Here is an 18249-nt window from a genome sequence, read left to right on the forward strand (position 1 = left end):
AAATGACAAATCTTTCCCCTAGTTTGTAGACGCGATTAATTTTGCGCAAACCAATCAATATACACTTAATGCGACTTTTTTTTTTTTTTCGTCAAAAAATATGTGGCAGAATGCAAATTGGCCTAAAAAAGTGAAAAAATTTGATTTTTAATTATTTTTTATTGGGAATGTTCTATAGCAGAAAGTGAAAAGTATTTTTTTTTTTTTTCAGAATTGTCGCTCTTTTTTTTTTTATAGCGCAAAAAAATAGAAATGGCAGAGGTGGATCAAATTATTATACAGGATTTATATAGCGCTGACAGTTTGCGCAGCGCTTTACAATATAAGGGAAGACAATACAGTTACAATACAATTTAATACAGGAGGATTTAGAGGGCCCTGCTCCTTAGAGCTTACAATCTAGAAATACCACCAAAAGAAAGCTCTATTTGTGGGAAAAAAAGGACATCCATTTTATTTGGGTACAACGTCGCACGAACACGCAGTTGTCCATCAAATTAACGCAGTGCCGCATCGCGAAAAATGGCCTGGGGGGCAAATCTTGCGTTCCAGGAGGCGGTTAAAGACAGCATTATAGTAATAGATCAAGTCCCTTCCAATAGAAAGCTAGGGGTTTTCGATTGATCTAAAGCTACCAGCCGTACGTTACAATGAGCAGTTGTTGCTAAAGGGCTGTTTTTATTTTTTATTTTTGCATCTAATTTGCTAGTATTCTGTGCGTTTTAAAACAAGTGGCTGCAAGCGTTTGAAGTTTTCTTGGCCCTGAATTGTGTGCTGTTTACATTTTCCTTGAAGATAAGCGCATGATGAATAATAGCAAAGTCCCAGCAAATCTGGTCGTTCACAGCGAGTCATGTGGTACAGTGCTGCACTTTCAGCCAAACCAGGGTGATAAGAGAGCGTACCGTTGGCTTCATGTTCTGTCAAGCAGACCAAAGCCACAAATACAGGGTTCCATAATAACAGATTTTTCTCCATCCTGAAACTTGATGACTGGGTGTCTGACTGCAGGCTTTGAAATCCTTTCTGCAGGGAGCAATTGTCGACTCGAAGAAGCAGACAGCCGAGGAGAGGGAAAATGCTGAGGACGCTCGCTTGTCACACTGCAGCAGTAGCAGAGGGAGCTCTTCAGTAAGGTAAGGTGCTATTCCTGCTCCACTTACTACACAGACATGCCTGGTCTAAAGAAATGTATTGATGACTGTCATCGCTCTGCTCAGAGCCTGAACTGATATAGATCTATAGTTATGCATGCTAGAAAATGTATTTTCTTTTTTATATTGTGATTTTTATTATATGATATTTAAGCTATACCTTTCTGAGTATAGCAGTTTTTTTTTAATAAGCTGTGATGTTGTTGAATATTGATGTATCAAAAAAAAAAAATTATTAATTGGTCCATTTTAAAATCTTAAAACCTACACATGCTATTGTTAGTCTGGGCTGTCTGAGTGTTTAAACCAAATATATTTTATATATATATTGTATTTGTAGCCAATGTCCAGTTCTGTCTGCCTTGCTTTGAGCTTTAAGCACAGTAAAGGGCACTGAAAATTGGGCACATTATAGATACTGATTTGGTCATTTATTGTGCATTGCGCTAAAGCGTTATTATGTTGTGTAAATGGTGCTGAAATGTTGCACCCGGGTATAGCTCAGGCTATCTGATCAAACCTGTGTGAGACTGAAGCCCACGCAAAAATATCAAAAAACATTTATTTATTACAGATACTTAAATAGCGTTGTCCATTTCCGCAGTGCCTTACATATATATTGTACTTTCACATCAGTCTCTGCACTCAAGGAGCTTACAATCTAAGGTCCCAAACTCACATACATACATACACATAGCTCTAACAAGCAGGGCCCTCTGATTCCTGCTGTATTGAATTGTATTGCTGTATTGAATTGTATTGTAACTGTACTATCTGCCCCTATGTTGTAAAGTGCTGCGCAAACTCTTAGTCCCCGTTCACACTGGGGCGACCTGTCAGGCGACCTGGTCGCCTGACAGGTCGCCGTAGGTCGCCTTCCATAGAGAAGCTGCGGACCCGTTCTAATAGGAGCGACACAAGTCGCTCCGACTAAGAAAAAGGGTCCGGAGCTTCTTTGGGGCGACCTGCATAGACTTCAATGTTATGAAGTCCGTGCCGGCCGCTCCAAGGTTGCGGTGCGAGCAGCGCGCTGCGACCTATGAGGTCGCCCCGGCAAGTAGCGTCGCCCCAGTGTGAACGGGGCCTTAGCGCTATATAAATGCTGTATAATAATAATAATAATACACATACTAGGGCCAATTTAGACAGGAGACAGGCTACCAACATGTCTTTGTAATGTGGGAGGAAACCGGAGTACCCGGAGGAAACCCACACAGGCACAGGGGGAACATGCAAACTCCTGCAATTATAAGAGATCATTTATTTTATTTTTTATTTTTTTAAGCAACTGTTGTAAATAATGATTACTTAATTTAAGCCTATTGTGATCACTTGTACAGGGTAACCTAAACTGGCCAAAGATGGATCAAAATTTGCCTGGTTCAGCAGGGAGCGGCTGAATTTCGATCCATCTATGGCCATTCCCGTGCCAGAAAAGTCAATCTAACAATCAGCTTCTCTTGAAAGAGACTGTTGGAAAATTTTGACTCGATCAACGCATTCAGCTAAACTGTGTATTCTGACAGCAGAAGAGTCCCCGCTGTTGAAATGCAATAGCGCAGCAGGGAGGTTTCCCCCATTTATAGTGGGGATGAGGGAATCCACTACTTGTTTTTTTCCATCAGCTGGCTGATCAAAAAAAACCCATCTATGGCCATCTTTAGACTGGGAGAGAAAATGGCAGCACAAGGGGCAAATAAGGTAACCTCCATACACATTTAATAACAATGAACATGCTGATAGCAGGAGAGAGCAAAGAGTTGAGCTTTCGGTCAGGGACGTGACCAAGCTGTGCTGCTTAAAGTGATATTAAAGGCTTATGTTTTTTTTTTTTTAATAAACATGTTATACTTGCCTTCTCTGTGCAATGGTTTTGCACAGAGCAGCCTCAATCCTCTTCTTCTTGGGCCCCCTGCCAGCGCTCTTGGCCCCTTCCCTAGTAAGTCGCTTGCTATGGGGGCATTGTGCATGCTTGCTCCTGAGCTGCCTCAGTGTGTCCGAAAGACACACTGAGCACGGGTCAGCCCCGCCCCCCCTCCCTCCTCATTTGCTGTAATTGACAGCAGTAGGAGCAAATGTCTCCCGCTGCTGTGCTGCAATGGGGATGGAGATAGCCAGGAGAGCTGCTGCTCTTATGCATATAACTGGATTGAGATGGGGCTCAGGTAAGTATTAAGGTGCTGGGGGGGGGGGGGAATGTTGCAAACAGAAGGTTTTTTACCTTCTGCCTTTAAAACCACTTTAAATGCAAAAGAGAAAAATCAGGTCAGTTGTATTAACTTGGATAGACCTACAAATCTGTTGGTTGTTAAAACTGCACCCATATGTATTGCTGTTTACCTGGAGTTCCGCCTTAACATGAATTTTCCTGTGCCACCTTACTTCAGATTCTTAAACATTTGCCCCCAAGATCTACACAGAATTCATTAATCTCGTGTGTATTTTTTTGGAACAGTTTTATTATGAAAACAAAAACAATTCTTTCCATTTCTCAGGGTAATTATAACATGTTCCACATTACTAATTTATAATATTGTATTCTAACCAGTATGCTGTTTTTCACATTTACCTAGATAATCCTAACTGCTTTGCTGAAAAAAAAAATCCTTTTTAGGCTTCATTTACATGACATGTAACACAAGTGTAAAATTTTACTGATCCTTAAGGCAAACAACAAAAGCTCATGCGTAAAGATCAATAAATAGATCAATTAAATGCGTGAAAATCATCCTATTCTTTTTTTTTTTTTTTTCAATGGTATGCGTGTATACCTATGTGCTCAGATGCAGATTTTTGTTTTGGATCTGTTATGAATTTTAAAGCGCTGCATTGTCATGCACCTGTGTGAATGCCGCCATTGAAAACAATGCAGATCCGTAAATAAAAAATAGTTGTCAATGCATCTTTTTTATGGCTGTGTGAACAAGGCCTTACATTGCTCATTGTTTGAAACTCAGATTAAGCATACAGCTAAGTAGGTCCAAAAAATACCCCATATACTCAGCAAGACTCTCTAAAGAAATTCAGTTTAAGATTGACAGAAAACAATGTATGCTGTGCTCTCTGTTTAGAAAACCCCTAATTGAAAGCAGTTAGAGGGGTATAAATGACTATTTAGATATTGTATGTATATGTGCAATGTGTGTGTGTATATGTATATGGCTATCCTATTGGATAGTTACTGCATGTGCCCAAAGAATGAGGTCAGCTGACTACCTGAAAATACTGAATGACCAGGTTATTACATCAATGGATTTTTTCTTCCCTGATGGCACGGGCATATTTCAAGATGACAATGCCAGGATTCATCAGGCTCAAATTGTAAAAGAGTGGTTCAGGGAGCATGAGACATCATTTTCACACATGGATTGGCCACCACAGAGTCCAGAACTTAACCCCATTGAGAATCTTTGGGATGTGCTGGGGAAGGCTTTGTGCAGTGGTCCGACTCTCCCATCATCAATACAAGATCTTGGTGAAAAATGAATGCAACACTGGACGGAAATAAATCTTGTGACATTGCAGAACCTTATCGAAACAATGCCACAGCGAGTGCATGCCGTAATCAAAGCCAACAAAAAATATTAGGGTGACCGTTTTTTTGGTCAGGCTGTGTGTGTGTATGTGTGATGTGTGTGTGTGTGTGTGTGTGTATATATGTATATATATATATATATATATATATATATATATATATATATAGGCCTTTTTTTCTCAGAGAATAGGTGCAGGAACTCCCCTTTCCGAGTCACCCCTTGTCTCCGCCCCCTTCCCACCTCCTGCACCATTCCTTGGTTCCACCCACCTCCCAAGTACCGCTCCTTTTAGAGAATACAGAACCATATAAAAATTGTGGTACTACATCATTTGTATGGAATTTGTTATTAATAAGAAGAAAAACAGTAAGCTACAACACATACAGCCAGCAACAATAGACTCCCCCCAGCAACAATGAACCACCCGGAATGAAATACCCCCTCCCCCAGCAACAAAAGATCCCCAGCAGCAACAATGTATCACTGGAAACAAAATACCCCCTCCCCTAGCAACAATAGACCCCCAGCAGCAACAACAGATTTTCCTGCAGCCAGCATCACTAGATCCCTTCCAGCAACAACTGACCCCCAGCAACATAGGCCCCCCCCCAGCAACAGTAGATCCACCTCCAACAACAATAGACCTCCTAAACAACACTACACCCTCCCCACCCACAAAAGTATATCCCCTCCAGCAACAATAGATCCCCCAGCAGATAGCATCATTAGACTTGAACCCCTTACCATTACATACAGTCAGTGCTGGAGGTGCCGGAACTGCGTTCCCCGCGTTCCCGCTGAAAAAAAGCCCTATATATATATATATATATATATATATATATATATACGGTATCTGACAAAAGTGAGTACACCCCTTCTATTTTCGTAAATTCTATCTTTTCATGTGACAACACTGAAGAAATGACACTTTGCTACAATGTAAAGTAGTGAGTGTACAGCTTGTATAACAGTGTAAATTTGCCGTCCCTTCAAAATAACTCAACACACAACCGTTAATGTCTAAACCGCTGGCAACAAAAGTGAGTACACCCCTAAGTGAAAGTGTCCAAATTGGGCCCAATTAGCCATTTTCCCTCCCCAGTGTCATGTGGCTCATTAGTGTTACAAGATCTCGGGTGTGAATGGGGAACAGGTGTGTTAAATTTGGTGTTATCGCTCCAACTCTCTTATACTGGTCACTGGAAGTTCAACATGGCCCTCATGGCAAAGAGCTCTCTGAGGATCGGAAAAAAAGAATTGTTGCACTACATGAGGATGGCCTAGGCGATAAGAAGATTGCCAAGACCCTGAAACTTAGCTGCAGCACGGTGCCCAAGATCATACAGTGGTTTAACAGGACAGGTTCCACTCAGAACAGGCCTCGCCATGGTCGACCAAAGAAGTTGAGTGCACATGCTCAGCGTCTTATCCAGAGGTTGTCTTTAGGAAATAGACATAGGAGGTGCTGCCAGCATTGCTGCAGAGGTTGAAGGGGTGGGGGGTCAGCCTGCCAGTGCTCAGACCATACGCTGCACACTGCATCAAATTGGTCTGCATGGCTGTCGTCCCAGAAGGAAGCCTCTTCTAAAGATGATGCACAAGAAAGCCTGCAAACAGTTTGCTGAAGACAAGCAGACTAAGGACATGGATTACTGGAACCATGTCCTGTGCTCTAATGACACCAAGATAAACTTACTTGGTTCAGATGGTGTCATGCGTGTGTGGCGGCAACCAGGTGAGGAGTACAAAGACAAGTGTGTCTTGCCTACAGTCAAGCATGGTGGTGGGAGTGTCATGGTCTGGGGCTGCATGAGTGCTGCCGACACTGGGGAGCTACAGTTCATTTGAGGTAACCATGAATGCCAACATGTACTGTGACATTCTGAAGCAGAGCATGATCCCCCTCCCTTCAGAAACTGGGTCACAGGACAGTATTCCAACATAACAACCCCAACACACACCTCCAAGATGACCACTGCCTTGTTATAGAAGCCGAGTGTAAAAGTGATTAAGTGGCCAAGCATGTCTCCACACCTAAACCCTACTGAGCATCTGTGGGGCATCCTCAAATGGAAGGTGGAGCAGGTCAAGGTTTCTAACATCCACCAGCTCAGTGATGTCGTCATGGAGGAGTGGAAGAGGACTCCAGTGGCAACCTGTAAAGGCTCTGGTGAACTCCATGCCCAAGAGGGTATAAGATAGTGCTGGAAAATAATGGTGACCACACAAAATATTGACACTTTGGGCCCACGTTGGACATTTTCACTTAGGGGTGTACTCATTTGTGTTGCCAGCGGTTTAGACATTGTTTGTGTGTTGAGTTATTTTTAGGGGGGGACCACAAATTAACACTGTTATACAAGCTGTACACTCACTACTTTACATTGTAGCAAAGTGTAATTTCTTCAGTGTTGTCACATGTAAAGATATAAAAATATTTACAAATATATGAGGGGTGTACTCACTTTTGTGACATACTGTGTGTGTATATGTATATATATATATATATATATATATATATATATTTGTGTTTTTTAACCGAGAACACGCATAGGGAATCCTAATGAAAGATCATTCGATTGAACATCCTGTATGTCTTACAATGAGCCCTTGTTTATGACGGAAGCCTTCTTCTCCTGTATGTGAAGACGTGATCTCCCTGCTCTCTGCTGGGTTCTGAGTCTGTAGGGAAAGCTAAAATCAGCCTGACATAAGCCTACAGAGAATTGTTGGTTGCTGCATAACCAAGGCATTAAAATGTGCATTCCACCCACAGGATGAACCCGTTATAGCAGAGATTCCTTCTGTTCCCCTAAAAGTAAATGGTGTGATTTTAATTGAAGGAACAATTTGTGGAATGCAGTGTTCTGAACAATGTACTTGTGTGCTAGTACTGCAGCTTTCATTTCATTATATATTTTATTAGGTTTTCAGAAATGAGAGATGAATATTAGATTATTAACTGTTTGAGACAGCTTGCAGCAAGCACACGCTTGGATTTACTTTGCGATTTTTCAATCCTGTAAAGTTTTTTTTTTTTTTGCAATGTATAACAATAAGAGTTTGTAGCAATGTCAAAGGAAAAGATCCTTAAGCCCCACATCATGAAGCAGACCCATGTGCTTGAAGTGAGATGAATGGCAGCCTCAGCCCAGACTCCAGCCAGGCTACACCCCCAACATGTTTCACGCCACCCCTTGGAGCTTAATCCCCATGACCTGGCTGGAGTCCGGGCTGAGGCTGCCATTCATCTCACTTCATGCACATGGGGCTGCTTCATGATGTGCGACTTATGGATCTTTTCCTTTGACATTGCTGCAGCTTGGAGCTAGGACAAACTCCCTGTCCCTGCCTGCACTCAAAGCGGTCCAATTGGACTTTACCTCTCTACCTAAGTGACACCTAAATTTTGTCTTTTTGGATCACAATAACAGCCCATTCAGACTGGCACGACATGACTTTGTGGGGCGACCTGTGAAGTCGCGGTGCACATATAATTGAAGTCAATGCAAGTCGCCTCCAGGTCGCCCCAAAGTAGTACAGGACCCTTTTTCTAAGTCGGAGCGACTTGTGTCGCTCCTATTAGAATGGGTCCTGTACTACTCAATGGCGAGCGACCGACCGCGACTTGTCAGGCGACCAAGTCGTCTGACAAGTCGTGCTAGTCTGAATGGACTCTAAGAGTTTGCACATTTACGCTGAACGTCAGGCAGATACAAAACACTAATTAGCACATTCAATCAATTTATTTTCAATTTCAAAGAGTGCAAAAATCCGGAGGTGCGGGGAGTCTGATTGCACGTTGACATGTAACAAGGGAAGTATATATGTTTTGTAGTGATATAAAGTTTAGCAGACAGAACCAGTTAGGGCTCATTTACACGTGCATCAATACCATGTGTTTGTTCAGCATTTTTAAAGCCACATACCTGCCCTTCAGCGCCTGCCAATAATATTACAGTGGACACCATACAGTGCGGTACACTTAGGAAAAGTAGTGTTGTGTTAAAAATTAGGCATCATGTCGCTTTCAAGGGACATCAACACTTTTTAGCCACCTCCATTGGTTTCAGTGGTAATGCCCTGTAACTGCACATTAACATCTAGAGCATTCCTAATGAAGCATTTATAAATTGTTAGCTGGATATTGGGGGAGAGGCAGTGGAGGTTCCTGTATCCCATAATTCACTGGGAAGTAATAGAGAACTAGGACAGAGCAGCTCCAGCCTCTTCCTGTTTGTATAGGGCAGCTGTGTGGTAACACCATTTGCTTCTGTGCAAGCAAAAGCATCAAGCCAGCCAGCAATACCAACATAGCCACCCAGGAGCAGAGGCATTGAGCATTATTGCCAGTGGCAAAGCTTTTTGTTTCAGCTAAGTTGAGCTGGACCAAGCCAAATGTCAGAGAGATAAGTTTATGAATCTATTTTTCAGAGAATTCTCAAAAACACCTGCTTTCACACCACAACTTAACCACACCTCAAAGCAGATAATTTCCTCTACATCACTTCCCTTTTAGGCACCCCCCTAGAAAAGCAACACTTTTATGGGCACTTTTAACACTTCAGAACACAACAAAAGCATGTCATAAATGCTGTAGGTGCATTACCGAGCGCTGCTTCAATCTGCGAGTTGCAGGGCACCAAGATAATCGACACTCCCAGAAGTGTCATATTAGAAAATGGATGACGGCACTCAGATGCATGGAAAATCCCAAAGATTTTATTAGTAATAATCAATCAATACAAATATATCACAGCTCCTACAGGCAGGGATCAGCTTGTTTAAGGGGCTATGATGTATTTGTATTGATTGATTTATACAAAATGACTCTTTGGGATTACTAAAAACCTGTCATTGACAGGTACCAATTTCACCCCCCTCCAAAAGACACTCCAAACTTGGGAGAAGTAAAAAAAAAAAAACTTCTACCTTTGGAACCACTTTAAAGCTCGGTTCCCATATATGCAAATTGGATGCTTTTTTTAAATGCATTTTCATAATATGTGAATCAGACCGGCTTTCTATGGAGCTGGTTAACACATGTCCAGGGTGGCCGCGGTCCATTTCTGAAAAGCGTCCTGTGCAATTTTTGGTTTGGTTCAGGTGCAAATTTAACAAAACCACTCTGGGCTGCAAACCGCAGCTGGAGATGTGTGAGCCCAGCCTAAAGGGTATATGTTCTATGCTGCTATGTAAGTATCCATTTTGGAGCTGCAGTCAACAAAATAGGGATGTAACATTTGTCTGGTTGGAACAATTATAAACTTAGATGGCTTTAAATCACATTCTAAGTGCCGGTTCACATTTGTGCGATTGCGGAGATCGCATGTAATTTAGGAGCATACACTTTGTATGGCTGAATTAGCACCGCGTCTGCAATAAACAACACGCACATGAGGCTTTTTTTTTTATCTGCAGCAGAATCGGATCGCATAGTGGTTCACACTAGTGCGATCCGATTCTGTGCGAACTTGCAGATCGCACTACAATATGCGATCGCAACTGGGGGTGTCGTTAACTTTTAATTTACACTCCCTGCGTATCGCATATGGCAGTGTGAACTGCCAGAGGTGCGGATGCGATGCGAGATCACGCTGCATATTCGCAGCGTTCCTGCATCGCACAAATGTGAACTGGGACTAAATTAACAAAAATGCAAACGTTTATTGTTAAATATTACTATTATTAATTGTGTTTGCCCAATTACAGTAGAATGAGGTACAGAAGAGTTTAAAGTCTCCCATGTTTAGGAAACTTTCTTAGGGCTCTTTCACACGGGCGATCCAATCAGATCCGCCTGTCAGTTTTTTAGGCGGATCTGATCGGATCCTCCATGCAGCTCTATGGGGCAGCGGATGTCAACTATTTTTATTATTGGTTAGTTGGCATGCATACAGAAAGCATTATTTCGTTACATATCAGGAAATACACACCTGCAGCCCAGTGAATCGTTTATACATGGCAGTATGCACAATGCAGCACTTATGTGAGGAGCAATGCCTCATGGGACATGGGCAGGAGAAGGAAGAGATTTACCGGATATACTCGAGTATAAGCCGACCAGAATATAAGCCGAGGCCCCTAATTTTACCACAAAAAAATGGGAAAAATGATTGACTCGAGTATAAGCCTAGGGTGGGAAATACAGCAGCTACTGGACCCAACTGGACCACCATGAGACCCAAAACAGGGGCTGCGGGCATGGTACAGGAGAATGCAGGGCTGTGGGCATGGCACAGGAGAATGCAGTGCTGCGGGCATGGCACAGGAGAATGCAGTGCTGCAGGCATGGCACAGGAGAATGTAGGGCTGCAGGCATGGTACAGGAGAATGTAGGGCTGTGGGCATGGTACAGGAGAATGTAGGGCTGTGGGCATGGTACAGGAGATGCAGGGCTGCGGGCATTCTACAGGAGAATGCAGTGCTGCGGGCATGGTACAGGAGAATGCAGTGCTGCAGGCATGGTACAGGAGAATGCAGTGCTGCAGGCATGGTACAGGAGATGCAGGGCTGTGGGCATGGTACAGGAGATGCAGGGCTGTGGGCATGGTACAGGAGATGCAGGGCTGCGGGCATGGCACAGGAGAATGTAGGGCTGCAGGCATGGTACAGGAGAATGTAGGGCGGCAGACATGGTACAGGAAAATGCAGGGCTGTAGGCATGGTACAGGAGAATGCAGGGCTGCGGGCATGGTACAGGAGAATGCAGGGCTGCGGGCATGGTACAGGTGTACCGTGCCCGCAGCCCTGCATCTCTTGTAGTATGCCCGCAGCCCCGCATAATGGCAGGTATTGCGGCTGTGGAGGAGTCTCATTTCCCTGCTCCTGAGGACCCTTAGATTTAAAAATGGCGCCGCCTGGTGCCAACACATCATTGAGCATGCGCCGCCGACGCTCGGGAAAGCTCGTATACGTTTGGCTATTCCCAGGAAATCAGACTCACTATTTGTGCTTATGGATGGGCCTCGGAAAGGTTTGTCCGCTTCCTCTGTGACCATTTCCAGATGGATCAAACAGACGGTGATTCAGGCTTATTCCATAAAGGGTCAGGTTCCTCCTTTCCCTGTCAAGGCGCACTCTTCTCGGGTGCTCAGTGCCTCCTGGGCCTTCTGTCAGGTGTCAGTGACGCAGGTTTGCAAGGTGGCCACCTGGTCATCAGTGCACACTTTCACAAAGTTCTATAAAGTGGATGTGTTTGCATCTGCGAATACTTCCTTTGGCCGCAAGGTTTTGCAGGCTGCTGTTTAGAGGAACTGGTCCTCTTTTGAGGGTGTATTGTTTTTTTCAGGTGAGCTCCAGTTGTTTTGGTTGAGCTCCTGTTTACCTGGTTGGCTATAGTTAGCCTTGGGAATTTATTTTTCGCTGTTCCCACCCCTCATGTTTAACACTGCTTTGGGACATCCCAAAGGTTAAGAAGATCAGGAGCTGTGTTCGTCAATGAAAGAAAGAGAAAATGGGATTTTTGACTTACCGTAAAATCCATTTCTCTGATGTTCATTGACAGACACAGCACCCACAAAGGGGTGGGTGCAATTCTTCTGACACTGCTTGTAACAAAACTGAGTACCTATAGCAGAGATGGGGAGTATACCCCTTGGGACTGCCCATAGGTGTAGTCAGACTTTTTTTCTGCCTAGTGTCCTGCCCCTTTAGGGGGCACTATAACCAAATGGTTAAGAAGATCAGGAGCTGTGTCAGTCAATGAGCATCAGAGAAATTAATTTTACGATAAGGCAAAAATCCAATTTTATTTTATTTTTTTATTTGCCTGGAGTTCAGCTTTATTGAATACATAACTGCATTAATTGGTGTTTTATAGCTAGCTGGAATGCAGTTTTATAGTTGAAAAGCAGACAGCATAATAACAATTACCATAGCATAACCCATTTATTAGTGAATATGGTGCTTTGTCTGCAGAAAAATGGGAACACCTTCCTCTCACTAACTGGCATAACCATAGTTAGTAGTTTAATTACTGTAATAAATTCCATTGTTGTTCTTGCAGTATGGAAGATATGTCTTCTTACTGTAAGCTTATTTTTGCCACTTTTATGACCAGCTACCTTATACAGTAAAATACTGCAAGAAACAAAGTGCTAAACCCATAGAAACTGATCAAAAACCATCTTGAACTAGTCTGGCTTTAGTTTGGCGATCTTTAGATTGGTTGCTATAATTACCTGCACTGTGCACTTAGCATTTATTTATTTTATTTTTTTCAGTAAATCTAAAAAGAAATGAGAGGCTACCATTTCTAATTTTTCATTCTGTAAATGCGAATTGCCTGGCAGTCATACATAGGCGTCAATTCACTAAGCTTTACCGAATGCGATAAAGGTATCATGTTACTCATTTGCATAAATTATCGCATGTGGTAAATTAAGCCCAATTCACACAAAAAAAAAAGCGTTGGTAAATATTGCATAAAAAGTTCTTAGGTCCAATTCACAAACCAATCAGAGAGTAAAAAAGCATACAATAATTACCACCAGGGTTTTGCTTGGCTATGTTACATGCTGTATTTGTCAAAAAACATCCTGGGGGTCTGGTTGCTAAGCAGCAGTCCGGGAAGCCAGCTGACGCATCCTTACCAACTAATGACTCATCGGCTGTCAGCAGGCTCCCCCACTAACAGCTGATTTGTAAAAAAAAAAAAAAAAAGCCCTCTCAGGAAATGGGGGGGGGGGGGTGCAAGTGCCCCTCCTTTCCTTACCTGCCGGGCTGCATGCAAATTGCTTTTGGGTTAAATACCCGAAGGGCCTGGTATCGACTGGGGGGGGGGGGCACACCCCCTTGCTGTTTTCTTCTCATACTTTTTGTCTGCTTTTTTTATTTAATTATTTATTTTTGCAGTCAGCTGTTAGCGGGCAAGCCTGCGGACAACTAAAGAGTCATCGGTTGTTAGGAACGTGGCAGACGGCTTCCTGGCCCGCTGCGTACCAACCAGCTATTTGTCAAATACAGCCTGGGGGTCCCCCAACCTCCAGGCTGTTTTTTGACAAATCTCGGTCTTCCTTAGCAACCAGCTCATTGCGGTAAATTATATAATGCGGTAATTACTGTTAAACTGAACAAATACAGCTTTCTGTATTTAATGGTAAATTCTTAGTGAATTGAATTATAACAACTGATTTACCGCGTGCAGTATTTTACCTGATTTTATTTGCAGTTATTTAACTCTTAGTGAATCGACCCCCTAGTGCTCACTCGCCCAAAAAAAGTATACATGTAAGACTTAAATGATGCCAGAGAGTCAGTATAGAAAAGTCAGGAAACTGACAATTTTCTTTTATTCATTGACAGACACAGATCCTGATCTGCTTAACCATTGGGTTATACTGCCCCCTACAGGAGGAGGACACTAGGCAGAAAAAAGTCTGGCTATGCCTTTGGGCAGTCCCAGTGGGTATACTCCCTCTCTCTGCTATAGGTACTCAGTTTTTTTTTTCTGCCTAGTCAGGAGTAATGACCTAGTTCCTTGCTGGGATCTCTGGTCCTGCGAAATTTTTCCTTTTTTAGATACATTTTTTTCTCCTGTGAGATTTGCAATTAACTGCCAGACTGGACAATGGGCTAGATAATCTAAATCAGTGTTTTTCAACCTTTTTTCAACCAAGGTACCCTTTAAAATCTGGCAGAATCTCCAGGCACACCAACCAAAAGTTTCAAAAAAATTTAATTGTTACTTACATCACTGGGATTCAGGAGTGCGTTGTACGGGGTGCAAGGTTCAGGAACGCTTTGTATGGGGTGCAAGGTTCAGGAACCCTTTGTATGGGGTGCAAGGTTCAAGAATGCGTTTTTACGGGGTGCAAGGTTCAGGAATGCGATTTAAAAGGATATACTGTATGTTTTCTTTCTTTAGTAAATCTTAAAGTAAAAAACAGAAACACTTATTTAGATATGTAAAATTTAAAGAAGTGTTAAAACCAAAAATGTAATATATTGCAGATGATCAATCATTAGATGTGATGGCTGCATCCATTTTCTATTTGTAGGCTTTTTCCCTCGGTTTTCACCTGGTGATCTGGTCAGTAACACACCTCCTGTATTAGGGTGCCTCCACTTCGGATGAAGCAGTACAGGGGTGTTAGATGTAGTAGCAGATTTAAATACACTAACAAATGAAGCCAAACCCCAGCTCACATTGCAGTTTCACCAAACATTTTTTTTGGGATCAAGGTTTCACATGAATAAATGAAAGCTGTTCATTGTAAACACCCCTTTCAGTGGTAAACTGTTTGTATCAACACTCTTAACTGCTGCATTTGCAGGAGAGCTAGTTCTGTTAAAAAACAACAGACTTACTAGCCAGATCTCCAGAAGAAAATAAAGGAAAGACATTTAAGAATTGGTAAGCTGCAATATAATGTTTGCTTTTGGGTTAAATACCACTTTAACCGCTTGCCGACCGCCGCACGACTATATACTGCGGCGGTCAGCCCCTCACAGGCAGAGTGACGTATCGGTACGTCACTAGCCTGGGAGGGTCTGGGGAGCGAGTGCGCGCCGCCGGCGGCGCGCTCCCGCGCGGTCACGGACCCCCCCGCGCGCGTGTGACCGGCGGACCCGATGTCCGCTGGTCACTCGGCGATCGGCGGGGGAGAGGGAGAAAGGCAGGCAGCTTGTGTAAACAAGCTGCCTGTCAGTTCTCCCTGTGTAGAAACACTTATCATATGGTTCTACTATGTAGAACCGTTGATCAGTGTAACTACAGCTCAAGCCACAGCCAATCACAGTTAGAATCACGCCCCTAGGGACACACACAGCCCCTCCCTCTCAAATAAAGTTAACCCCTTCACTGCCAGTGTATTTTTACAGTAACAGTGCATATATATAGCACTGATTACTGTAGAAATGTCACTGGTAACCCCAAAAGTGTCAAAAATGTCAGTCAAGGGTCCGATCTGTCCGCCGCAATGTCGCAGTACCGCAAAAAAAATCGCAGATCGCCGCCATTACGCGTTAAAAAAAAAACAACAAAAATTACAAAAATCTTTCCCTTTGTTAGTAAACGCGATAACTTTTGCGCAAACCAATCAAAATACGCTTTTTGCAATTTTTTTTACCAAACATATGTAGCATAAAACAAATTGGCTGAAAATTTTAAAAAATTTTGATTTTTACTTTTTTTTGGGGGGGAATTTCATATAAAAAAATGTGAAAAATATTGTTATTTTTGCAAAATTGACGCTCTTTTTTTGTTTATAGCGCGTGATCAAAAAATCGCACAGGTGATCAAATACCGCCAAAAGAAAGCTGTTTGTGGGAAAAAAAGGACGTCAAATTCGTTTAGGTACAGCGTCGCACGACCGCGCAATTGTCCGTTAAAGTCACGCAGTGCCGAATCACAAAATACCCCCTGGTCAGGAAGGGGGTAAAATCTTCCGGGGCTTAAGTGGTTAAGGATGAGGTGTTCTAGGAGCAATACAGTAAAACATGACCATACAGTATTACCAAAATCTTGCTCTGTGTAACCACTGTCCTTGATGAAAAAGTAGGTTTTACAGAACAGTGTAGGATTATAAAGAATCATGGACACTGAGCCACATAAAGCAATATATCTTACAAAACTGTTGTCTATGCATCTGCAAAGTAGGCACGTGGGGGGTGTTTCAGTACAGCATTTGCATCCTTTTTCTGGCGGTATGATCGCTTTAAAAAGTCTTGCACTTTGTTCATGAAAGCCCATCAACAGTTTTATTAAGAGTTAGAATGTATGAAACAGATTCCAGTAGTTCTTATTTGCACCATTTTCACATTGGGTTGCTACTGCTGCAACAAATTCAAAAATAATTGCTGCCAGTTCATACATAGGGAAACTAGAAAGGGTTATGACCAACCCTATGTTGGTGTACAGGGACAGGCCAGAGTGTTTTAAGTGGGACTGCAGTATGTATACATCTTTGCATGCATCGCCCCATACAGTCCACCACCACCTAGCACTAGAATGCTGTCAGCTGCACAGAATCACTGGTTGCTAAGACACCTTCGGCTAAATAGCCAACAGCGTCCAAGCAACCAGTGACACTGCTAACAGGTGTTGAACATGCATTGAGGATGGAATGTCCGCAATATGGACTCGCCGACCCCCGTGCTACCTCACCTTTAACTGTACGGTACTTTATTGTTGTGTCAATATGCCTAAAGCCAAGTTGAAGACATTCCATGATAGAATAAAAAAACATAAAGCCATCTCATCATATCAAGATGAAATCCAGAGTCCAAATTGGTTAACATCTATATACAAACTTTAATCACATTCCATTGTACAAAACAAGCGCAGAATGCAAAGGAACATACAGTTTTGTTCCAGCCTTTAATGATGACCACATAGGTCTAAAAGGTAAGGGAGGAAAAAGAAAAGCAGAGAGGATAAAGAAAGACTTAGATCTCCAATAGTCCAGCAATGCAAAAAAAAAAAAATCCACATGTCCATGTTTTCAATTTTTTTATAATTTATTTGGAACATATCACTGCACAAACATGTCAGACTTTAATACATATCATATTAAGTTGAGAGTAATACAATGATCAAAGTTATTCTCATACAGGAAGCCATGATGATCAGATCAAGTACATAGATTTTACCTGCAGCAGAGTGGTGTCCTTTACATTCTCAACTTGTAGTTTACTGCCCATGCTTGCCTGCCATATAAGAGCCCAAACTGTGAAGTCCATTGGGCTGTGTCTGTGAAGTCCATTATTTTCAGACTTATAATTGTAAGGAACAGTTGGGGGTGACAAAGAAGGAACAGAACTGAGGGAAGGAGCAAGGAACCAAGGAGTACTACAGAAAAGAGTTGGCTGGGAAAGAAGGTGGGATGGGGTATTGGGCAAAAGGGGAGTGGGAGTATTGGAAGCAATGGGTAAAAGAAAAAACGTTTTCAAAGAGAATCCGTTACCAAATTCTTAAGTGAGTTTGTAATTTACCATGATCCAGTTTAATGTATGTTTGACAAGGTCAAGAGGTACAGTCAACTGTTTCAAATAGTTTGCAATTGCTATTTTGGCAGCTAGGAATGTGTATGACACTAGTCATTTTAATGTTTGAAAAATAAGGCTGTTTTAACTGATTTAGGTACAGTCATCCTAGTAACAGAATAGATCAAATTATATAGTTTGCTTCAGAATTTGTATATTTTGGGGCATTGCCTCCATGTAAGAAACATAGTGCTGAATTGGCCACAGCCCTTGTAACAAGTAGGTGAGGGTGTAACTTGGCAATCCTAATGAGAACTAGATACCATCTTGGTTTTGTTTTCTTGTTGGATTATATTAGGACTGTGTTAATGGATATCTGAAACAAATCGCTAGCAATTTCCTGCCAGTCCTGGAGATATAATGTTTTATGAAGGTCCTGTTCCCACTAGGACATGTATGGGATTTTTGTGTGTACTTGGAAGGCATTGTATAAATTGTTGAAATGTGCCCATTTGATGCCTCTATGAACCTACAGGTCAGTTCAAATAGTAATAGATTGAGCAGCAAGTCAAAGTTTAGAATTAAAGGAAATTTGTGATCACAGCATACGTGTTCATTCTATAACTTTGGCA

General features: G+C 42.4%; 1 protein-coding gene across 4 annotated transcripts in view; it reads left to right on the plus strand.

Moving 5' to 3' along the window:
* SHROOM2 (shroom family member 2) overlaps window positions 1-18249 on the plus strand; it is a 373353-nt gene that overhangs the window by 240582 nt on the left and 114522 nt on the right. For all 4 annotated transcript variants that reach the window (XM_082245430.1, XM_082245432.1, XM_082245429.1 and 1 more), the window contains one exon: window positions 1033-1136. In XM_082245430.1, coding sequence (XP_082101556.1) covers window positions 1033-1136 — 104 coding nt within the window. The remainder of the gene's footprint in view (window positions 1-1032; window positions 1137-18249) is intronic.

The sequence above is a fragment of the Pelophylax lessonae genome (genome assembly GCF_965119305.1).
Source record: "Pelophylax lessonae genome assembly, chromosome: 2".
NCBI lineage: Eukaryota > Metazoa > Chordata > Amphibia > Anura > Ranidae > Pelophylax > Pelophylax lessonae.